The sequence below is a fragment of the Haliaeetus albicilla genome, chromosome 5 (assembly GCF_947461875.1).
Source record: "Haliaeetus albicilla chromosome 5, bHalAlb1.1, whole genome shotgun sequence".
Lineage (NCBI taxonomy): Eukaryota > Metazoa > Chordata > Aves > Accipitriformes > Accipitridae > Haliaeetus > Haliaeetus albicilla.
The window spans coordinates 40,959,078-40,983,571 of record NC_091487.1 but is presented as its reverse complement, the minus strand read 5'-3'; the positions used below and the strand labels follow the sequence as shown (position 1 = coordinate 40,983,571).

General features: G+C 38.9%; 2 protein-coding genes across 5 annotated transcripts in view; one reads left to right on the top strand and one right to left on the bottom strand.

Annotated features, from left to right (window-relative positions):
• The first annotated feature begins 167 nt into the window (after positions 1–167).
• TMEM62 (transmembrane protein 62) lies at positions 168–24,494 on the top strand. Of its 3 annotated transcripts, XM_069784329.1 has the most exons (14): positions 168–643; positions 4,651–4,762; positions 5,878–6,015; positions 7,126–7,171; positions 10,796–10,937; positions 13,014–13,138; positions 13,286–13,408; positions 14,273–14,428; positions 15,925–16,084; positions 17,740–17,853; positions 18,817–18,901; positions 20,458–20,562; positions 21,439–21,557; positions 22,592–24,494. In XM_069784329.1, exons 1-14 carry the CDS (start codon positions 479–481, stop codon positions 22,916–22,918), a joined length of 1,917 nt encoding a protein of 638 aa, XP_069640430.1. In that variant the 5' UTR covers positions 168–478; the 3' UTR covers positions 22,919–24,494. The 3 variants fall into 3 exon arrangements, with proteins under 3 accessions (XP_069640430.1, XP_069640431.1, XP_069640433.1); XM_069784330.1 differs by lacking the exons at positions 168–643; positions 4,651–4,762; positions 5,878–6,015; positions 10,796–10,937; XM_069784332.1 differs by lacking the exons at positions 168–643; positions 4,651–4,762; positions 5,878–6,015; positions 7,126–7,171 and having other exon boundaries at positions 12,960–13,138.
• Positions 12,162–24,494, bottom strand: part of PTGR2 (prostaglandin reductase 2) — a 35,711-nt gene continuing 23,378 nt past the window's right edge. For both annotated transcript variants that reach the window (XR_011324812.1, XM_069784333.1), the window contains one exon: positions 12,162–12,863. The gene's annotated coding sequence lies outside the window, so the exon portion shown is untranslated. The remainder of the gene's footprint in view (positions 12,864–24,494) is intronic.

The window sequence follows — 24,494 nt, the reverse complement described above, 5'->3', positions numbered from 1 at the left end:
GTGCCGTCCTTGGAAGGAAGCAGGATGAGACACTGACCTCCCCCGTACGTTCTCGTCCGAAGGAACGGTACGTGTTTCCCCCCGAATGACGAAAAGGCCTTACGGCCTAATGCGGACCGCACGTTTCGGCTGACGTTTCGGCCCGTTTTGTCCCAGCCTTGGCATTTCCAGGCTCCCCCGCAGCTCGGGGGGCAGCGGGCACGCTCGGAACCGCAGGGCACGGCGGGGGGGGGGGGGGTGCCGGCCGGGAAGCTGCAGGCGGGTCCCGCCGCCCCGCCGCATAAAACCGCCAAAAGGAGGGGAGCGCCCGCCCCCTCCCCCCGCTGGCATCGGTCCTCCGAGCCAACCACAGACGAGCGGCAGGGGCGGCCCGGCCCGGCCCGGCAAGCCGAGGAGGTGGGCCGCGACGCGGAAGTGCCGAAGCCGGCGGCCTTACGGGGCGGCGGAGCGAGGCGGGACCGCCCGGGGCGGGCGCAGGATGCTGAAGCTGGCGGTGGGGCTGCTGATAGCGGCCGCCGTGGCGCTGCTGCTGGACTCTTACCCCCCTTCGGGGACCCTGCCGCCGGCTGGCCAGCGCCGCCGCCGGCGGGCCCCTCAGCCCGCCCCCGGGGCGGAGGCCGCCAACCTGCTGTGGGTAGTGCAGGTGAGTGGGGCCGGGGGAGGGGGGCGTGGCCGAGCAACGGCCCGGCGCGAGAGGCGGCGGTTGGCGCCGCGCTGAGGTGCGGCCCCCCCCTTGGCCTCCTCTCCCCCCCCCCACTCCCGCCCGCCCCGGTTTTCGGGGCTCCGTAGCGGGCGGAGGCCGCTGTGCGGAGCCCGGCGAGCGGGGCACAGGGCTGCCGCCGCCGGGGGGCGAGCGAGGGGCTCTCAGCTGCGGTGCCGCCGCGCTCGGTGAGCAGCTGTGGCACCTTCTCCCGCTAACAGCCCCCCCCCCCCCCCCCCCCCGCCTTCCCGCCTTTGCTGTCCCGGGGGCCCGCAGTCAAGCCTAAGTTACAGGTGTTTGGCCAGTTTGCTAGACTACCCAAAAGATAAGATGTGTGTGGTAGAAGTGGGTAATTAAAACTCACCTAATTATTACACTATCCTATATACCGCGTCAGCACCCAATACGGTATTATCCCAGTGAGAAATGCAGGCTCTGCCTGTCCTTTTCCCCTTCTAAAACTTAGAAAAGTTTTGTGGCTGAGAAAATAGTTACTCAGGTTTTTAGCAATAGAAGGTACTGGGCCAGTATAAGAGTGATGTATGTTAGGTTAAATGTACATGGCTTTGTTTCCAGGTTGAACAGAAAATCCAAAATAACCTGGTATAGTCTTAGAAGTAAACTGTCACGTCTGGGTGCTCCTCTGGCCTCTTTTCTGACTCTTCCCCGCAGAGCATTCCTGAAGCACTAAGTGTATAACTAACCACAAGCTGTTTACATATTTGCAGGTAATCGACTGCTGAGATGTCACAGGGGTTGCTGTGCAATTCCTTCTAACAGTCTGCTTTTACTATTTTGCTTTTATACTCAAACTCAAGGACACTTTGCCTAAACATATTAGCTGGAGGCAGTGGTCTTAGGGCATAAACCGGCATATTATTAGTCCTTTTGTTCTCTCCAATTGCTATGTATTTTCAAAGTCAGTTTTTCCAGAAATTTTTCCTTAAGCGACTCAAGGCTTATCTTTACTGCAGAACAGATTTTAAGATGAGAGATATGTTTGAATTAATAAAGCCTCTATCTTGAGCTGCTGTCTTGAAGAGAGTCAACTACAGCAGCATATAGCAGCTACAGAGGTATGCTGACAAGCAGCATGTGCAGCGCCGTACTTCTCTTGCCATGTTCTCTCTGGTTGTGTTACTTCAAGTGGAGTTCTTCCAAGGATAGGTCACAGCACAGCTAATTTGAGACTTGGCTTTACTTTCAAGTGGTTATGTTCTCTTTCAGATGTGCCCTTTAACAGCTGCTTTATCATTGACCTAACTTGGAAATTAAGCAAGCACTAACTCCAGCGTTGTGCCTGATGATGTTGTGGGAAACAGGCTTCAGGCTCCCTGGTGACTCCATAGGTCTAGCCTAGGTCACTGGATAGGGCTCAGGATGATAGGTTCCACCCCCAGCAGTTCCTGCCTTGTTTTTCTTCCCATCCACAGGGCTGTCTCTTCTTAAACTGAACTAAGTAGCAATCTTTTTACTATAAACTTGTATTAATGGCTCTTTCACCTTTCTTAGAGCAGCACTTCCTTTCTTGCCCAGTGCCTAATAGGCACTCTAGTTCAATATTTGACAAGCTTACAGTTGATTTTTCTCCTGTTTCTGTCAGCTGGATGCATTCTGCTGTTGCAGTAGGCCTTGTTAGTCTCCCTTGTTAATGCCTGCCTTTCCTGAGCCACATGTTCTCTAGATAAGGAAGGGGAGTGGTAATTTCTCCTCACCCCTAAGTCTTTTCCAACTCATTTTGATGAAAGTTACTGTCTGTGATGCAATGAGAGAGGCTAAATTTTCACATCAATCAGAGGGAGGGGAAAGAGAGAAGAAATGCAGCAAGTGGGCCTTTACCTACATTTTGGGAAATTAAATATGAGCATTGTAAGCTTTTCCGCTTGCCCTTTGAATTCCTTTATTGGGACATCTTTTGAAGTTAATAAAAAAAAAAAAAAATGGGAGAAGTGCCACTCCCAAGATCTTCATATTTCATGGCTTTTAGTGATGATAGAAACTTAGTCCCAGCTCTCAGAAGTCCCGGGACACTGTAACTCTTAGAACTTACAAGAAAACCCTTTTGTAAATCTTAAACTCGTATCATAGTAGCAGGAAAAAGTAGGAAGATGTGTGTAGAAAATCAGGCTTCCCAACCACTGTCTGCTAAAAGGTCAGAAATTTACATTCTCCGTAGTTACCGGTAGAACAGGAATAAGGTTTCTTGTAAGACTTTTTGCTCAAGAACCTGGACACAGCAACAATAGAAGTTTTTATTTTCTCTGTTTGATTGCTGAGATAGGTGAATTGCAAATCCACAGGCTGAGGAGAAGCAAAATAGGATGTATGCTTGTCAATGATTACATTAGGTTTGATGTATGAAGGTAGTTTTACTGTGCTTTTTGTTTCACAGTAGGTTGAATGTATCAATAAAAATGAAGTTAAGGTTATGTCTAAAAGTATTTACCTTTATTACCATCCAATTCTGATCAAGGCAGAAGTTCCATATAAGCAGATGCAGAATTTTCCTAAGCAGAATTAGAAAACTGTATTCAGGCGATGTTTTCTACATATTCAAATGACTGAATAAGTAGAAGCTAAGGCATTTTGTCTCCAAGGTATTTTACCTGGATTTTTTCAAACAGGAAAAAGCTTTACAAGAGCCAGGTTTATTAAATTGAATGTAAATGCTAATGTTTTTCTTTCTCGGTTAGTGATATCGTCAGATGACCGTGAGCATGTCCTTGCTGGTTTTTGAGCATCAGATACCATTTGTCTAAACTGAGGAGGATAATGTATTAATTGATTGACTGAAGTGGAATTGGGTTGAGATAAAGACAGTTTGATAGGACAGAAAAGGAAGGGAAAATAATAATAACAGAATACACAAAAGTGATACACAATACAGTTGCTCACCACCTGCTGACCGATGCCCAGCCAACACCTGAGCTGTGGTGTCCCCTGGCCAACTCCCCCCAGTTTATATACTGGGCATGATGTCATATGGCATGGAATACCCCTTTGGGTCAGCTGTCCTGGCTGTGTCCCTTCCCAGTTTCTTGTGCACTCCCAGCCCCTGCTAGCAGGGCAGTGTGAAAAGCTGAAAAGTCCTTGACTTACTATAAACACTGCTTAGCAACAACTAAAACATGTGTGTTAGCAACATTATTCTCATCCTAAATCCAAAACACAGCACTATATCAGCTACTAAGAAGAAAATTAACTTTCTTCCAGCCAGAACCAGGACACCTGAAAAGCAACAATTTTTTTAAAATATAAATAAAAATCTGGCTTTTCTTTTTCTCGCTATCCCACCCTGTACGGTGGGCTTTGACTGTTTGGTTCAGAAATTAACAACTTTTATATCTTTTACAATTATGTACAAGTGGTATCATCATTTCTTGGGCAGTCTTTGCCTTCATGAAGGCACATGGAATGGGATCTAAACACACTCGTTAGCTCCATTAAAATGCATGGGCAGAATGTTAGAAATCCTCCCACTCAGCTACTGGAAATGTCACATGAGGTACAAACTTAGTTATCAGTATGCTTCAAGTCCTAGGTAACTTTAAACTACTTTTGCTTTGCAGAACTACTTGATATTCTCTCTTGCAGCAAGATCACTGTGTTGCACCAGAAGCTCACAGAATTTGAAAGTCAACAAGCCACTTAGAGCCATCAAAACTTACAGTAGATAGCTAAGTATTTCCCCATGTTATTGTATGCCCTTAGATTTAAGGAAATCTTCTTGAGGTAAACGTGATTTTAGGGGTTAGAGATGCAATATCATGTGCTTGTCCTGCTTTTATTCTCCCCTAGTCGTCCACTTCTGTTTCTCCCTGTATCCCTTATACTGATATGAATCACTGTGACTGCTCTTATGCTGCATTCTTACGTACTCGGTTTGCAGAACAACCTGGGCAGCAATAATCTGCTGCTTGGGACAGTGTTTAATTTTTCTCTTTTTACAGGTGTCAGATATTCATATCAGTAGATTTCGGGATCCCAAACGAGCTCCTGACTTAGAAAAATTCTGTTCTGAAACAATCGATGTAATTCAGCCAGCACTTGTTCTAGCAACAGGTAAGCAAGTCAAAAGTGTGAATTTCCTGTTGAACGTGCTCTCAAAGGAAGAGCAAGTAAGTAAAATTCTAGGATATCAAGAGATACCTTAAGGTGTCTTAAGCAATGGAAATGGAATTGCAGCTGAAGATAGACTGCTAGAAGCAGAAGAGAATAACTTGTCAACTCAAGAGAATTAGTTTTTGTTCAATGTCTTGAGTCTGATCGTGAGTTTAGTATGTATTATATGTAACAAAGACATCATTATGCAATATAGCTATTGTTTTCCCAATATTTGTTGCTACACCTTAGTCCTTGCTAGCAGCTACCTTCCTTATTGTCCTCCTCAAGAATGATGCAGAATTCTTCGTATTTGAAATTACAGAAGTGAGCAATGTCTCTGATTAGTCAGTAAGAGCCACTTCTTCTCTCAGAACAATACCTGGTCATGTGTATGAAATTTACCTGTGAACTAATGTAAGATTTCATTTCTGGTTTCCATTTGAACATATCATGCCAAGACAGGTGAAATAAGCCTTGCCTGATTTCATAGCTTGCAATCGCTATTGAAAGGGATTAAGTTTTGCCAAGCAAATCAAAAAGACTTTGAGCCATTACTATGTGCAAGGCTTTAGAATCTTAATGCTAGACCTGGACTTTTGTTTCTACAGAGAGTTACCTGCTGCTTGCTTTTTAAGTTAAGGGTTCAGAAATAGTTAGCATTCACCTTTTAACTAGCAATGCAGGGAGGCATTACTATATGAACAGAAATCGGAATGCTTCAAACTTTAATTGGAGCTTGAGGGGATACAGAAGGTGTGAAGTTAAACAAAGCTTTTATGACTGCAGTCTTCAGGTATAGTGAATAAGTAACAATTTTCTTTACTTTGGCATGGCGTTAGTAAAAGTGCTGCAGTGACGTGGTTGATAGATGTTTGAACAGGCTGCTGCATCTGCATTAGAAGGCATTTAGCCTTAGAATTACCTCTTGGATCAGATGACAGGAACATCCAGATTGCACACGGGAGGCCTGCAGCCACTTACACAAGGAAGCTTGGATTGCCTGCTTGCCTAGTTACAGTATTCGTGTAAGCTGTGTAGGCCTCTAGTTATATCTCACCTTTGTACACTTTCAGGTGACCTGACAGATGCCAAGACAAGAGATAAACTGGGATCTGAGCAGGTAGAAGCAGAATGGAAAACGTACCAGTCAATCCTGAAGAGATCAAGGGTCATGGAAAAAACCAAGTGGATAGACATCAAAGGGAATCATGGTAAGAAGGAAATGAAACATCTTTCTTTCCTGTGATTACAGAGCTGATTTAGGCAAGTTAGAATATAGAGTATAGAGGTAAAGTGTTAGTACTTACTAGAGTGTTAGTAGTTGTTATGAGTCAGTAGTAGGGCTTGCCATCCAGGTGTCTGCTCTACTGAGGGCATGGTTTGTTTACAGGCACTTACTGGAGTTTTAGTACCAGGGAAGTAAGAGTCATCATTTATTGCTTTTGCCTGGCAAGTGGTAGAACATAGCTTCAGATGTTAGTTTCCGGGTCATTAGTTTATATACCCCATCTTTTAATGGAAGGGCAAAATGTAACCTTACCTTGCTGAAGAAATGGTTTCAATTTACTTTTCATAGACCTCGCCCCACAGGTTTAAGTTAAAAAGTATCACACATTCAGCAATTAAAGGAAATTTGGTTTCTTTTGAATAGAAAGAACTCATGGAAGTTTGTACACATCATAGTTGTCCCTACATTCTAAGCATTCAAACACAAGCTAACAACCTTGTAGGCTATATAAGCCAGCTGTTACAGGAAGGGCAAAACTAGAAAGCCTAGCATTGGAGAAAAAAAAGTGTATGCTTTGTCATGTACAGCCCATATATGACAATTTACTCCATTTCCCTATCATGATTCTGTTACCAGCCTTAATGGAGGGGTGGACCCCCACTGCAGTACAAACCTCCCCAAGTTGATGTCTGTTTTACACATGCTATTCTCTGATGCTATTGCTACTTTATTTTCCTTGGATGAGTTGGGTCTTACTTAGAGAGAATGCACCCAATCTGAAAAGCTTTATGGCCAAAGTGGAGACACATGGTTAGCTTTTAGCCACTAAATGACAATTTACATTCCCACAACAACTTTATCTTTGAATTGAAACTTAAATGAGAAAACTGTTCCCACTTTTAGGTCAACTGCATTGAGCATATAACATCTCTGCACAGTTAGACAGCCTGCTTGTCAATTATGCATTTAAAAAAAAAATAGCTCTTCAGTGCCTGCTGAGACTGCTTTATCTCAACATTAGGAAATAAAATACAGAGGTCAAAGATCAATTTGATCTGAAAGTTTCTTCATTTCCTTTTTCTCTCCCTCACAGATTCATTCAACATTCCACACCTGGATAGTGTTCAAAATTATTACAGGTACTTTTATTTACCATACAGATGCTGTTATATTCAAGGTCAAGCGCACTAAATGATACTCTGTTTTCAGTTATCACATATATGCTTTTTCACTGACTTTCCTATAGTCCAGGATCATATTTGCTATTCCCTCAGTCTTTTCCATTGCCAGTTAGTAGAGCAGAATGGAGAATTCTTTGTGCAGACTTCTTGTTTCTTATGCCTCTGTGTTTTGTATTTGAATATATTGTAAATCTGTCTGTGTCTAGGAAATGTTCTGTGCATTATGTGTTCCGTTTCCTTAAGACAGTTGTGTGATATATTTCTGTAAAACCAGCGTTCCCAAAGAAGGCTTTTCCTCCTTAAAATAGATGAAAAAAAGAAAAAGAAAGCAAGATAAAACTTCACCATTTTTTTGATGTTCTTTCTGCATGCCCAAAAGGGCTTTTCATGTCATATGGCTCTAAATTTTATCTGAGCCATTTCTTCACATCTGAGTCATTCTAGAAAACTGAAAGCAGAGAAGTAAGAAGGCAGGTGATGATGATGGGTGAACAAATGTTCTTGAGGAACCCACTTGAGATTTAAATGTGAAGATAGGTGAGGACACTTTCCCTTCTGCAGCTGGCTCTTTAGCTTGTACATTGCAAAGGTAGCCTCAGTTGTAACACATGTTTAACTTCTCGGTTTCTCCTGCCCTTCACATCTGAACACAAAATCTTGTCTCATAATTTTGGTGGTGCTTTCAGCTTTGACTCTTTGGAACTGGAGGAGGACTTGGAAATCTAACTTCTGCTTTAATTCAGGCTCTTAAGCCATCCACTTTGCAATAAGAACACAGATTAAAGATCTGATAGTTCAGTTTGCTTCAGTTCCCTGTGGCCCAGCAGGAGCAGATATGTTTTCCCATAAATTCTGTGGGATAGGATCCTACAGCAACTGCATTTGCTGGAGAACATGGAATTCACATGTGGATTTACCATGAAGGGATGAATGTGTGGTGCTAACAAGGCTTTTGGATGCACTAGTGCAGTACATGTCACTATATCTTTTGCCACAGCTGTGGCTACATAACAATCTAGTATCAGTCTTCCATTCTACTTTAAGGCTGCTATCAGAAGTCCTAGTGAGACACATGGGAAGATGTAGCACCAGTGAATTTGCCAGATCATCCCTGAATTGTTGTTTAGCCTGGACAAGCTTACTGTTTGGAAAGACGTATGGATCACCTGCCTGTAGTCCACACTGAAGATGCACTGATAGCAAAAGGGATTGGAAAGGATTAGGGTGAAATTCCAAAGCAATTTAGCCAACCTAAGAATTTCTGAGTGAAATTCTGAGTCAAGTGAAAAAGTCTTTGGTTATTAATTAACAGTCTCTTGCTAAACAAATGTGTTCTCATAATGGTTTTTGCTTCATTATAGTCTGGCATCATAGCAAAATAAAGAAACTTTAATGAGATTTATCATACTTTCTATATAAGACTGAAGAAAGGCACTAAGAGTCCTCAAAAGCTATTAAGCATCACTAAAGGCAGAACTATCTTTACAGGACAATTTTATTAATCTGATGCATTAATAAAATATAAAGATTAAGAAAACTTTTAGTAAATGTGCCACACTCTAGGAAGAGAAAAAGGAGACAGCGGAGTGAAATGGAGTCTCGTGGAAGCCCTTTCTTCTCCCCCACCCCTGTGAAGTTTAACAGTCAAAAGGACAATGTCTTTTTTTTTTTTTTTTTTTTTTGTCTGAATGACAGTAAGGCACTGTCTGCTTGCCTTTATGTGATTCCTGAACAGATAATTCATTCTTTGCTGTACACCTTAGAGCACTGTAGCTTGCGGATATAAAAATAGAGGCTAGGGAAAACACTTATTCAACACCACATTCTGGTGTTCATTATGTATTAAAATTAAAGAAGGCAGCAGTTGTATTGAAATACAATAATGTTTTAACATAAAAACATGGGTTCCTATTTTATGTCCAGAGCATGAGCAGAGGATGATTCAACTGTTACACATACTCTAAGTGGGACTAAAGGCAGAAATCTTAGGATTATGATACTGAGATTCCAGTTTTCTTGTTGAAGTTCATGATGTTCATGAAGGTAATATTAACTTCAAAAAATAAACACTATGAAAGGGTCTTTATGGCATCGGAAGTATTGATTTGTATCTGAAACTTGTTTTTAATACATTGGCTTTTATTCTGTTCAGGTCAACCTTTCTGGCAATTTTATTGTTTATTCTGATTGGTGGAGGAATAGTGATATGAACTGCTTTCTGGATGGCTGTGTTCAAACTATACATCATCCGAACTCAGGGATGTTTTAGCTTCCACATATCATGCAGGGAGTTTAAAAAAAAAGGCAAAACCAAAAAAACCAAAACCACACACACACACAAAACCCCAACCCAAAAACTGAAAAGAAAACAAAAAAATCCCCCCCCCAATTAAACCCAATAAATTTTAGTTAATCTCAGATTTAGTCACAATCATTTAGTTACAGAATGTAATTCTTAATTGAGCAATTTAGTAGGTACCATTAGCTGGAATGTTATCTGTCTTTGCCAGTGGGGGATATGTGCAATTCCCATCTAGCATAAATATCAAAGCACTTCAATTTTAGGAGTTAGAAAAACTGAAAATATCTGTTGTCAATGGAAGGAGAGAAAGCAATGTATACATTCGTTATTACATGTATTTATCATAGCCAATAGTAGCATAAAACCACAGGGGAAAAAAAAGGTGGAATTAGTTGACATGTCTTAAGTCCTTCCCTGTTTACAGTTCTCTGCCTATTTTAAGATTAAGATTCAAGAGCTCAATTAACATCAGATAATGTGCAAAAGAGTAGCAACCCTTTTTGCTCTCTCCTTTTACTTTTTGAATGAAGAATTCTGATGACATTCCACATGTGACAGGAGAACTGGTAAGATTTGCTATGTCAAGAAACAAAAAAGAGTAAAAAGCAAGAAGAAATGTTGCTCCCTTTGCTATTTATAAGGTTTGGTGTAGTGTAGTGCCTCTGTTTTGGATCTTTTGGGAAGTAACTTGAAAAGGTTCAATATTTTTGGGGTTCAAAATCATATTCCATTAGCCAACAGCTGGTCATTCTACATCAGAGTAACTTAAGAGTTCTCTAACAAAATAGTGGAGACAAGGTTCGATGTCCCTGATATTTCTAGGTAAGCAAGGAAAAATTATTTTTGAAAAATTCTTTCAGATACCAACAATAAACACAAGACAATAATTTTTTTTTCCTTTGCAGATCTCGTTTAATTAAGAGTGGTGTAAGATCCTGCTGTCCTGTCATCTTGCCTATTTGTTTTGTATCATTTATGCTTCTGGCCTATCCTTTACCAATAAAAAAGTACCATGTTGCTCAGGGAAAGCGTATTTATGCTAACTTTTTTTTTTTAAGTGTTTGTGTGCTAACCTGCTGCTTGTCTTAACACGACCCATGTAATGCATCTTCTTTGAAGTACAGGCTTTTCAATGCCATTGGTTTTTAAGAAGAGACTTCACTGCAGTAACAAGATGGAGCTAGATCTAATGCAAAGAATCTTGCATTTATACTCTGCAGGTCATTTTTGTCATTGCTGCAAGCTTTCCTAACAGCAATATTTTCATTTTATTTTGGTAGGAAATACTCTGCCTGGCGTAAAGATGGCTCTTTCCATTACATCCACACCACCTCTTTTGGGAACTATTCATTCATCTGTGTGGATGCCACACTCAACCCAGGCCCTAAGAGACCCTATAATTTCTTTGGGATTTTAAACACGGTATTTTATAAGTCTTGGCATTCCATTTTGCTGGCTGTTTTACTTCTGTAGTGGTTTCTTTGGGTTTTTGTTTGTTTTTATAAAGAAGGATTGTCTGAAAGATTTGTGTTCATTTAAAAGAGTCTTTATGCTTTTAAGTTATTATGCATGTGGGACATCTATTTAGAAAAATGAATGTGTCAATATATAGAGTATCTGTGTTTTCTCTCTTAAGAAATAATCCAGTACAAAAATGTCAAATTAGACATTTTAAGGACACTATCAATAGTTTCTTAGAGTTTAGCTAGACCTGAGCAGTAATTTCCTTATACGCTGTAAAGTTTAAGAAAAAAAAAACAAGCCCCATACTTTCCAATTTCACTCCTTTTCGCTTTATCTAACATTTTTTCATTTTTTCATCTAGCTTTTTTCCTTAATTTTACAGATGAGAGAGTTGTACTTTCCAATGGAATAATGTGAAAGATAATGGTATAAAGAAATGTGTCATTTATGAAAGTGAGATCTGATCTCTGAGACCATAAAAATTACATGGTACTCTTTTGAAAGAATAACATTAATCCCAATGTTTAAATCACATATCAGTTTAGATAATATTTTGCTTCCCTTTGATTTTTCTCTGTAGTTTGTTGATATGCTATTGTTCTCTAGATACTCTTCTGAAGTGTTGGCAGAGAGTTAGTGTTCTGGTAAACAGATGCCATATTTTGCCTATGATAACGGCCTCAATGAAAAGTAAAATTTTCTCCCTCTAATCTTGTCTGAAGGAGGCTTGACATTTAATTAAGTGTTTGTAAAGTGCTTGGTGATACTTAGATGAAAGGTGATGTAGGAGTGCCAAGTACTGTTCTCATTGTTTACTGTAATCCATAGTGGGTACAGTAGATCTGCAGACAAACTCTCAAAGAGCTAAGAAATGCAGTTAAGTCTAGAGCTCCTGTCCTTTGCTGCAGTAGGTCAAGCATTTGCTTGCTAATTACCCAGCAGCAGGAGTCCAGAGAGCATCATTTGCAGATTTTTGCACAAAACTTAAAGGTGGATACCTGTAACTTTTAAGACTTAAGCCTTTGCCAGGAATTTGAAAAATATATTAGATTTGTATCAGTGATTTGATTGCATAGCTTAGGTAAAAATATTCTTAAACCCCAAATTCATAAAGGCAAAGGAAATATACTTTCACTTGATAAGCCTGTTACATCAACCCAGAATGGTATACTGCATCCATTATTTTTTTTTTAATATACCTTTATTTCTGTTTCCTTTATTCATGCCCTTCAGCATTTCTTTTCAGGTAGGAGGGAAAAGAATATGTTGGTGGTTCTCTGGGTTACCCTAAAAGATGATCTGCAAAATGGTGAAAGAGTGGATTTGTGTTCTTTTCTGGTTTTAGTTTTCCTGCCTCCTCTGTTAGACTTTGAGATTTTATTGGTATTGGGAGTCTCTCTGGACAGTAAGTGGTTGATTTAATATTGGAAGTCAAACAAGTAAAGGAGAGAAATTTTACCTGCTGTTTAAAGTGTTACTTTTGCTTAACTTCAACAGCAATGGCTGAGTAATATTTTCAAGGCCCAGCATCATAGTTCATCTAGTTAAATGCCTGAAGGATATAGTGCACAGTTTCTATGGTCTGTCATGCCTATAAAAGGTCATCTAGCAACTCAAAAGATAGTAGGGATGGTAATTGTAAGGTAAAGGTGCTTGTAAAATCAACTCAAGTATGTCGTCTTTGACTATATAAGTAAGCAGTAGAAAGGACAGAAATATCGTTTACCAAAATCTTTCTTTATATTGCACTCTTCCTGTGTTTGGTTGCAAGGAAGGTGCTGAGTGTCTTGTTTTCACTTTCTTTTTCCAACACGGGATTTTAGGGATGCGTCTAGTAGTATGGTTTGTTCACGCACAGGTCGCTGAAGCAACTTAGAGTATTCTCTGTAAAAAAACAAAACAAAACAAAAAAAACAACAACATTAATTGTATTCTTCATTAGTTTCTTTCTGCTTTCCTTTCGTTATTCTTTCCAAATAGCCTGAATGTTAAAGAGGTTTGTTTGGTTGTCTTTCAAACACCTGTCTGTTTCAGAATCAAATGAAAGAGCTGTCTTTGATGGCAACAGAAAGTCTGCACAGCAATCATACTATCTGGTTTGGCCATTTTCCCACCTCAACAATCATCTCCCCAGCCCCAGGAATACGAACATTAATGAGGTACAGTCTGTCTTTTTTTCCTGTATGTTTTCAGTCTGAAGTAAATTTCTTGCCTCTCTTTACATATTTGTCTGTCACTTCTCAGCGTTTCTGCAGTGATATTTCCTTCCCACCCAAATAATCAGAACTCTTATGGTCTTTTATTAGTTCTGCCACAGCCTATTTATGTGGACATCTCCATACAATGGGTGGGCTGATGCCAGCCTTGCACAGTCAACACCATGGTGGCACTCTGGAACTCGAACTGGGAGACTGGATGGATAATAGGAAGTAAGTAAACCCTACATGAGCAAATTATTATATGGAGCCTACCTGGTTATACTGTGATTCCCTTTTACGCTGTTTGGAGCATTTGAATGAAACATTAAATCTGCCTGACTGGTTATTACTATTAATGCCCTTGAAAAATGTGTCTGTGTGTAAGTCTTGGATTTTTTTCCCCTAAACCAACAGTGTGCTAATAAATTAAAGTAATTTTTTGATTCATTCTTGATATTTAGAAATTAAAAAGAGTACATCTAAATGTTTATTTAGTACGTGTTTAGTAGTCAAAGTAGACAAATAGATTATAAAATTCAGCATCACTACTTCAAAATACCTGTGCTCTGCACCAGCTGTGAGAATTTTAGAGACAAAAATAGTCTACCTGAGAAATGTTACCCTAGCAGCATATCAAAAAGTGTCTGATGCTACATGGAATGTATAGTAGTATATTATAGTAGTATATATTTTTACTCTGCAGTAATCCTAAGAAAGGTACTTGTATGCATACAGGAAAAGAGCACACTGGGGTCTTTGTCCGTAACTAGAGTACCTACCCAGACACTGTAATAATGTACATTATATTTGAATTCTTTAACATAATGTTCATCTATTTGATTCATGTGCAAAATTCAATAGATCTTGACATTTGGAATTTTGAGTGGTGCTTCAGTGATTTATAATAAAATGAACCTGACCAGAGGTAACCAGCTGTACAGTTAATACAGCAGGGTTGGTTAACATAGGATCAACTACAGAACAGAATAAATGGAAAATAAATCAAACAAATTTAGTTTAGGAACTTGGGAAGCATGGGAATTGGCTGTGCATGCAGTAGTTTGTATCAACAAAATTTTTTTCCTTTCGTTATAGGTACCGGATCCTTGCGTTTGATCATGACCTCCTTAGCTTTGCAGATCTTAACTTTGAAGAATGGCCTGTAGTTCTTATCACCAATCCCAAATCCTTCCTTTACAGCAGTTCTGCTCATGAACCACTGGTCAAAATTCTTTATTCCACTCATATCAGGTACCCTGTAACCTCTTGATTTCACAGTATTTAACTATATTTTAATAGTTGGGGTCTTGGTTATAATGTACGTCTACATTTATATGTATATACACAAAACCTTTTTTTTTTTCAATGTGTGTGTCCACTGTTCTCAGAATTCACTTTTCTCTGGAAGATTGTTCCTGAGAGCTCACTTTGTACCGTATCTGTCATAAAAGGAGATAATATAGTAATAATTCATGTTTGTTTTATTTATGCAGTTATTTCCTCTAAAGTAAATTGAACTTTTTTATGTAACCAAAGGTGGTAGAGTTAGATTAACACATAATCTGTGTTATTAATGTCATGTGTTCACGTTGCCTCGGCTGATTTCAGGGTGGTTTTCTGTGTATTTTTCTATCTGTTTTCTCTATTGGCTTTGGACTCCTTAGCCTCTTGAGTTTTCAGTTTTACATCCTGTATATATTAAAACATCTTAAGCCTCTGCCAATTTTCATATTTGTTTTAAATCTCTCCATCTTCCCATTTTTACCTTTTCTATTTATTTTTTTCATTTGTATTTCAAATTTCTATGCCCTTTCCAACATCTTATATTTGCTGTTAGACCAATGTGCATGAAAAATATGGGTATATTGCATACTTACAATTATAGCTAAAAGAAGTTCATCATACTTTTCAGTTAGGAAGCAGTGTCCTACTAAGTCTACCTACTTTCCAGTTTCCTGTTTGGACCTTATCTGAACATTCTTCTGATTATATTAAATATATCAACTGGTAGAATCATTCACCATAACTATATGAGACTCCTTCTTTTGACTGAAACATGCTCTGGAATGCCTTTTGTATTACCAGAAATGAAAGAAATTGTATGTGCGATATATTGAGTCTATATTAGTATCACTGTTTCTCTGAGTATAAGCACTGCCAAGTGATACTACTTTTGTTGGCGTCTCAGATCTCTAATATCAGTCTGCATTCCACTCCATTTCTCATAAATTCAGTTACAAAGACTGAGAGGTTATATTCTGACTAGCAAAAAGTTAAAAAAAACCCAAAAACCTACTAAACAAAAAAACCCACTACAAACCACACCCAACAACAAAGAACTTTAGAGAGAGAGACTGGCAATTTTTAATGAAGACATCTACAAGTATTTGTGTCCGTATGTGTGCGGGAGGATGCATCCCACTTGTGTTAGCAAACATTTTGACAGCAAGAGTTCGGAGATTATTTCTGCCAGGACCTGAGGATCTCTGCCACTTTTTCATCTGTCCCACAGCCCCGTTTTCTATCCTATTCTTTTGCACAATACCATACAGAATTTCTCTTTTTAACTGTAGGAAAGGGCTACCATGTTACCATTAACCTACGGATATTTCAGTGTTTTAATTTCTAACTCTTGAACTCTTAAGTACAAGGTAGCATAATCATTAGGGACTTCTCTTCAGGAAGTAATGACAAATCTGCAAGTCCTGTAACAAATCTGTTTATTTTGCTGTTTATTCACTCCTTAGAATTCTGGCCTTCTCTCCTTCTGTCATTATCTCTGTCAAAGTCTATATAGACAGAGTTCACTTGGGGAATGCGCACCAGGTGTCTGGCCCTCTCTATATACTGAAGTGGAGCCCACAAAACTACAGTGAAGGGTTCCATCACATAGATGTGACTGTTCAGGTATGGTATCTGTTGGCATTCTTTGTATTGAATTTTTATGTTGTCATGTCTGCTCCATCACCTTTCTGCACCACATAACTAGGGACAAAATACGTGATAACAGACTTTCTTTCATATTTGTCTGATTACAAAAACCAAATGATTTATTAAATGAAAAAACACTGACTGCTGAGCAAAAAACATTCATAAAGCATCCGGACAAAGAAAGGATTCTTATTTTTCATGAGAAATATAATAATACACGACAGAAGAGCAAGTAATTGGTCAAAAATAAATTATTTTGGGTAACAGGCAACAATTAACTTTTAAGGTTGTCTTGGAAAAAAAATAATCGGGCTTGATCAAGGAAAATAGGAAGTAGCATCACGTTAGTTCAGAAGGCAAAGCAACTGGATCGGGAAGATTGGAATGCTGTCTTTGATTATCTGTTTGAAGTTCTTTTCATGATTTCTTACAGGCTGACAATGAATATGGTTTCTGTTTCCCAGAACATCAAATGTAACTGATATTAGATCACTGGGTGCAAAAAATGTTTTTCAGTGAATGCTTCTGTTCTTGGTACTATATTTTATTTTTGTACCTTCAAGAGGTCTTCGAAGAACTCGATCAGACTGTTCTAGTATTCTGCACATTTGCACAATAGTAATAGGAAAGTCAGCTTTGTCCTGCTTGGTGGAACCTGGCCAGGCATTATTTCTCACAGGACAAGAGCAATACTGCTTTTTTTTTTTCTAACGGTCTTTCTGTACTGCCAGTGTTCTACCTCCTAGCTTGTTACTGATTTCTGTGGTGCTTTACTTGGGAAAGGTGCATTTTATAAGTGGTTTATTTTGGTTTTTTTTTTAATAATGATGAAAACATATGCACAAAACTGAGTAATATTTGAAGGGGGTTACACAGGCCTGCATAGCAGTAGTTTGCTTGCAAATACATGTTTGTTATCAGATAACTGAATGGGATTTTTAAAAAATTATGTTCCTTTCCCCTCTAGTCATAGATTACTATTACATCTAGTAACTGAATAGTTTTGGGAAAGCAAGGAGGATGAAGCGTTAACTTGAGTTAGGTACCTAAAGAAAATATGAATTCTCAATTGCTGTACATCATTTCTGGGATTGTCCAAATATTGTCTCAGCTGTAATCACACTAAACATACTGAATCCTTTACTATAAATAAACCATTTATTATGTACTGGAAGATAAGGTGTCAGTGTTACACATGCAGAAATATCAGCGTTGAATAAATGTAGCACTGTTATTGTTTATCAGTATCAGTTTCTAACATATACACCAGAAAAGAAGCACAACAAAGCTTCGAAATATGGGCTATTATCTAGAATTGAGCTTTCAGAAAACAAGAGGTGGTGGTGGCCAATAAATAGTCACCATCTTCCACAATTTGCTGAATCTCTGACTGGATCTCCTTCACATGTAACGCTTTCAGATTATGATCTTACAATCATCAGTTTACTTGAAACCACAAAATTGACAGTAAGTAATCCTTTGTAGGTAGAAATATTTAATCCAGCAGTATGTCAGACGTGCATGCGTCAATCGGATATTTCCAGAAAAGCTGCAATGATAATTAGCAACTTTAACTAGATATTTTGTGCAGTACTGGTATCTAATTGCTCTCTTATTTTATATCAATCTAGGATGCTTCAGGAAGAATTAGCACGCGGAGTCATATATTTGCTATGGAAGAAAACCTCTCTCTTAGATTTGGCTTTTGGCCATCTGTTATTCTTCTCACTGACCACTATGTTCTAGTAAGTACTTTCAACAAAACAGCTGTCATTCTGTGTTGGTTTCCCCAGAGACTGCAGGAGGCATTTTCCTAATTCCTGGTAGATTTGAATACACTTTGCTTTTTCCAGATATGACTCCATTGGAATTTCACAAATATTTCAAGTTTCCTTTCTCAAGTCACACGCTTCAAACGTGAATGTGCAGCAATGGTTCATGCAAACAGTTGATTTCCTGGATTTAGTCACAATTCTCCATTTTTGGGCATAGGTATACACACACTTTGTGCTAGCAAGAAATTGAAAAGAAGCTACTGCAGATAGTAGGAAAAGGAAACATTAAATCAAAGAAAACTTCACTGTGCTCTGTTGCAATATGTGTACTGGCAAGAATGCTGGAGAAAGTGTCACATCAGCTGCTGACCCTATAGGTAGCTCTACCAAAGAGGAAGGCAAAATTCCCATTGACTTCAGTAAGTTCTAGGTCCTATCCAGAAGTCTTACAGCTCCAGTACATGCAAAGAAGGCATGTCAATATAGTTTAGGTGCGCTTATAGAACAACATAGGAAAGTCCACATGACTGTAGATAGTAATTGGCTCAAAATTATTATATCAGTTTTGTTAATCAGTAACTGATACTCGCCACAATGTCTTGAAATGCAGTTCTATTCAGTACAGCAGTCAGAGAATGTTTTACATAAGAAGTGTATTTACACTTTTTCAATTGATGTATTTTACAAACCCCAGTTTTGAAAGACTCAGGTCTATTGCTTTCAGCCATCCAACTGAATTCAAGTCAGTAAGATGCAACTCCAATAACTTAGAAACTCTTAAGTTTCTTTTTACTCTTTAGTCCAATGACACCATCAAGCTTTGAATACGTGTTTCTGTTAGAAATCTTTGTATCATTCCATCAATGTCCATAAGGCATACTCAAAGGCAGCTACTACTCCAGGGCTGGCTTAGAGTTAAGACTGTCTTTTCAGGCTCGTGTGCTCTTTGGATTGATGGTGCTGATTCAGATCGCCTTGCTCGTTGTTTTCAGATACCTCCAAAAGCCAGTGCTCAAAGGTATGAACCAGTGTTTGTCTGTGGTTTTTAGAGGAACTAATTTTCCCCAAACATTTTTTTACTATTTATCTGTATGCTAACAATATGCAAGTAATTGCACTGTTAATCACCATATGCATTTTGCATCTAGTGCTGTGAGGTTTGATTGGGTTCTTGGAAGCTGCTGGTTTGCTTTTAAGGGGACCCAGAAAACCTCCAATGTATCAAATAAAGTAAATTAAAAACTTGATCAGGTGTCTTTGTTTAAACAAAAATTCAACTAATTGAAGTCTAAAGGTTTCATTTTAATTTGCTCACTGAAGTACCTAATGCCTAGGGAAAGGAATGTTTTATTTTGTATTAGTTCTGTATGTGTGCTTGCTTCACTACAGCTGGCACAGAATTCTGTCGCCTGAGTAGAAAAACAGATTTCCTTCTACAAAAGTAATTTTTGTTAATCTTTGCAAAGATCATGAACGGGCTTGGGTCTTTCTCAAAATAATATTAAGACCAGTTCTGTCATAAATTGATATTTTGTTTGTGATAAATCTGGCAAATGAAAATTAATACTGTTAAGCTTATGGTGTTTATCCTTTAAACAATTGTTTGAACCACACCTTACTAATGAGATTTTTCTGTAAGCCACCTCCCTTTCTATTCATGTTAGTGTATGTCCCTTCCTTTATACTCATAATCACGTAGCATCCTGAGGTAACTACAGCAACTGCTTACATAGAAGAGGAATAGATTTTCAGTTGCCTTTATGGAACTCAGAATCTAAAAATGATAAGAGCTAGCACGCTGTGATCAGCTAGGTCCCTGTAGACCTTGACAAATGTTTTCCAAATCAGTGAACAAATTTGTTAGAGCTGTTAATTTCCAAAGGTCAAGCTTGCCCTCTGGGAGTTAAGGCTTTGTGAGAAGGGCAGCCATGTAATAGGTGAAACTCTAAAAGCTAACTTTTATAGGAAGGCTCTCTTGATCTCAGTCTCTGAATTGTCTGCTTCAGTTAGAAAATGAATATTGCTTTTTTTTTTTTTTGCTAACATCACACACTTGTCAGAATGCTGCCATTTTAATGCCTAGCCTTCATTTTATCTGAGTTGCTATCCGATCTCACTAAGTAGATTTAATCAAAGAAAATCCAGTTAATCTATTCCATGCTGACCTGCCGTTTTGGGTTTGCACAGTTACTTACTTCTCATTTAATATGAACTTTCTCCATGTTTTTCATTCTAGCTAACTTCATTGTCTGGGTATAGAATGATTGTTCAGTTTTATTTACATACAGTAAGTGTACTCATTTAGAATGGCAGCTGCTTCTGCTGATTTTAACATAGATTTTTATATTTATTGGTTCCTTACTTTCAATTATCACAGTAATAGTAGAAATGCATTCCCTTGTGTTTGTTCCGTAGACATACCAAATATTATTTTTATATTTCTTATTTAATGAGTAAATAATGTGCAGATTTGTTTCAGAAAGACCAATTTTTTTATGTGTGTAGATATATATATGTGCGCATGTATTGCAACCTGAATCGAGTGTATTTTTCTTAAATGTCGTTTCTGTTTAGAAAAGCCAGGATTACTTACTCTGACCTCGTATTCCCTTCATGTCTTCAGTAAAACAAACACCTTCTATTACTCAATTCTAGTTCTGAATTTATACACCATTCTGGGTAAGTAACCTAGAGTACTAAAGGACATAAATTAGTATTTTTAAATTACACATCAGATCCTGATGAAAAATGAGACTAATAACATCTTAGAGAATGGGGAAAATCTACTTAAGTTACATAATCTATGTGGAACTTGAAAAGTTAATGTCCAAAGAGACTAAAAGTTTGTTTGTAAGAGCCTAACTTAGAAGGCCTAGAATTAATTAAACACTTAAATTACTCTAAAAACAAAGTGAGTATTTTTAAATTTAATTTGGTTTTCACATATTCTTTGAGTAAGATCTGGTTGTAGCTTGGTGTAAAATAAGTATATGGAATGTACATTTCACATGACATGTCACTAAGACATCTCAGCTGGGATGCTAACAATTTTAGCTTATTTCTCCTCTGATAATATGTTACTAAAATAGCTACTTTCTTGGCAGTCAGTGTAGTATGCATAACATAGTGCAGCCTGCCCAGTTCGACTTCTAAGCTGAGCCAAGCTGCAACTGTTTATGACCATGTCTTTCATATGTCTTACTGTAATTCTGGAAAAAGGCCAGCATTTGAAAGGATCTATCTTTTCCCTTCTGTTCTAAGGAAAATGTTATATGTGGCACTGAAAATTGTCACAGAGATGAAACCAACTTAAATGTGTTTTCATTGCATGCCACAACTCATTGGTGTACCATGATATTTTCATGTCAGGAACGTTCATCAGATTGCTGTTTGTTGAAGATGAAAACATTAGCCTTATTGCTATAGAAAAGCAATAGAGAAGTCATTTTCCCCAGTTAACCACTGTGCCCAGGAGTACAAAGGGCCATGTGAAAAAGGGCCACGTCTATATTGTGTTTCCTGATGGTGCTGTATGTTTGGTTTCCTCTCTTTCAGGACCATGGTTTGTAGGTGAACTGATAGAAGGCCAGGTGGGGGCCTGTTTTTCCTTTGGGGTGTTCATTGGTGGTTCCTTCTTACAGGGCGGTCTGACATTTGTGGTTGGGATTTTACAGGTGCGTATTTATAAAAATTAAGGCTGATAAACTGCTTTCTTCTGGGATTTTTTTCCTGATTTGTTTTTTAATAGTTTTTTTTTAAAGAAAGGAGTCTTGGAAGGATAGAGAAGATTAGCGGCCGTGCCTGACTACATACAACAGCTCTTTCTTACCTTTCTGCAAATTTAAAGGGCAGAAAGGAAGGAGGTTGTGCATTATTTTTTTCAAACTTCTCTTTTCCTCTATTTGATGTTGCTTTGGACTCCCTGGATGTCTGGATTAGAGGCCAACTCTACAGATTTACCACTCTAATTTATTGTTTTTTTCAGAATATGGTTTAGTGGCCATGGTTGATGGTTGGACTCAATGATCTTGAAGGTCTTTTCCAACCTAAATGATTCTATGATTTTTGTTGTTGTTGTCCTCTGCTCATGCACGGGTTGCAGTGATTAAGCAGAAGGAACTGAATGGCCAGGACAACCCTTGCAGACTGAATAACCCTTCAGATCAGTAGGGGTCACTCTCCAAGTACAGGAGTTGGTTTTCCCAGCAGTCTGACCTGCCTGCCCTCTGGTTTTCCCAGCTGCCCTTAGTCTGAAAGAGAGGGTGTAGTTCCTTGGCATTTAAGCCAGACCAAGCCAGTGTTGCCTCCTCCATGGTCCCTCCCTTATGCCAGTGCTAACACTTGTCTGACACTGCAGTGGGCTGGCTCAGAGGGCCAAACTGACATAAGGACCTTTCTTCTTTACTGTGCTAGTATTTTGCCATGTCCAGCTCCCTGAACCAGTTCCAAGAAAGGTCAGATGCATGTCAGTGCCTCCCACTGGAAGGGAGTGGGCAGGAATGCTTGGCCTGGGACTGAGGCACGGGCAGCCGCAGCTCTATCAGCTGCAGAGTCTTGGAAGGGCATCCTGAGATTCCAGCTCTGGGAATTGTACTCAGCCCTTAGAAAGGGATGGTTTTATGTGCTCTTATCTTTCTATGCCCTCCCATATGTTACCCAGAACACTTGGCTTGCCCATCATCTTCTTTTTCTCTGCTCTTCTTTTCAGATGTTGTTTTTCAACCTGCCATTAATGGCCTATCTGTGCTGGTGCCTGTTGCTGCGATGCCAGGGTCACAGCTTCCACTCTCACATCCGTCACGTCCGATGCCTCGTGGCTGTGCTTGTTCACCTGGCGATGGCACTCCTCCTGGCCTGGCAGGTCTATTCCTGCTACTTCCTGCAGCGAACCTATGGGACCTTGGCTTTCTTCCTCTCCCCAATGAGAATGTGGCTGGTGGTGCTGACCTCAGCTCTGATTTATAAAACCTGGACACTGAAACCAGCTGAGCTCAGAACTTACATAGTAGAAATGAAAAACTGGCAGAGCTCCTGAAGTACAACATAAGTATTCAAAGTTCTTTGACTTAAAAGCTGTCAAGGCACAACCTATAGTTTTGTGATGCTGGAATTCCATACAGCGCAGCCATTAGGTGGTAACATCTGAAGCTGCACCTGCATTGCTACAGAGCTGTATTAAATAGTAAATGTATAACGATATGTAATATATACTGTTATTGTATTACACATATACAATATACTGTATAATACATGTTAGATAATACAGTTATACATTATACATTAATACAGTAAACTGTATAATAATCTCTATAATCAGGGGGTTTGTGATACAGAAGATAGATCTGTCTGTATGGATCACAAATGGAAATGTTTGCTCATTACTACTGTGAAGGGAAAAATATTTTTAATTCATTAAATTCTTGATTTTTATAATGCTGGGAAAAGCGAGCACAGATCTTGATAACGAGCTCCATGATTTGTGCTTAACTTTGCTTTTTATTTCAAGATTTACATATATTTTTACAAGACTAACTACAAAACTAGACCAGATGTCTTTACGAAGTAATGGTTATTGCAAAGGTGCTGCAGTAGCCTTCACGGTCAGAGTCCTATGCTTACGCACTTTTTCAGTTCCTAATGCTACACACCAGCAGTTTATAGGCTGTTAGGTGTGTATGTATGTATTTGTGTTTATGTTTACCTGAGCCATGGCCTATTGCTCTTGTCCTGGGAGTGCTGGCTAATTAACATGCTCTCATTCTCTCTCTGGGAGGAAGCTGTTGTGTTTTCCACTGCTGAGGTTGCCAATTTTCCCACACTTGACCAGTGAAAGGACAGTGAATGATCAGTGTTGCTGGGATTCCCAGCTGTAGACAGAGTTCAGCTTTAAAGCAAAGAATGGAGACAATGTCCTCAGGATGGGAAAGCCCAAAGGAATCGTGTGGTCTGATGCCCATTATGTCTGTAGCCAAGAGGGTCAGGGCTGTATTTCTGGGTCTCAGCTAAATGCACTGAGTGACCTAGGAAAACTCATTTGTTTTCATTTTTTCTAAGTCTAAAAATTATAGAGCATACATTTATGAAGAATGCAATGATCCAGAGCCAAGAGATTTGAGTCGCCTTTATCTGTATAGTAAACCTTCACAAGACTGCTGAGAGTGGAACATTTAAAATACTTTAGGTAATTTTACAGTAACTTATTTATGGCACCTTAGAAAAAAACAGCAGTGACTGTAGTAGAACATACAGGAAAATAAATTAAATTGGAAGAAAATATTAACTACAACTAAGACTTTTTATTATTTCTAAAATGCAACAGTTTTCCTATTCCTTAAATCCTGCTACTCAGTGATGGACTATATAATAGGAAAAAGAGTAACAGCTCTCATTTGTGTAAGTTAGTTAAATGCACTGTTAAGAGAATACAGAATGTCATTTGTTGCTACATAAGTTTGTTTTGGAAAGCTGTTAGAAAATCAGAGGCAGGGCACAAAATTTAATTGTGAGAAATGCTACTGAAAAATTAATTTAAAAACTGACATTTTGCAATTGAATTACTTTTATGTGATCAGGGAGCATAAGAAGTGGCAATAAAATACTTCATATCTATA

Bases quoted from the DNA above. Each gene is read 5' to 3' on its own strand.
- TMEM62 (XM_069784329.1), top strand. From the start codon at position 479: ATGCTGAAGCTGGCGGTGGGGCTGCTGATAGCGGCCGCCGTGGCGCTG. The intron at 10,938-13,013 runs GTATTTTATAAG...TGTCTGTTTCAG, and splicing joins TCTTTGGGATTTTAAACACG to AATCAAATGAAAGAGCTGTC. The intron at 13,409-14,272 runs GTAAGTAAACCC...CTTTCGTTATAG, and splicing joins GACTGGATGGATAATAGGAA to GTACCGGATCCTTGCGTTTG.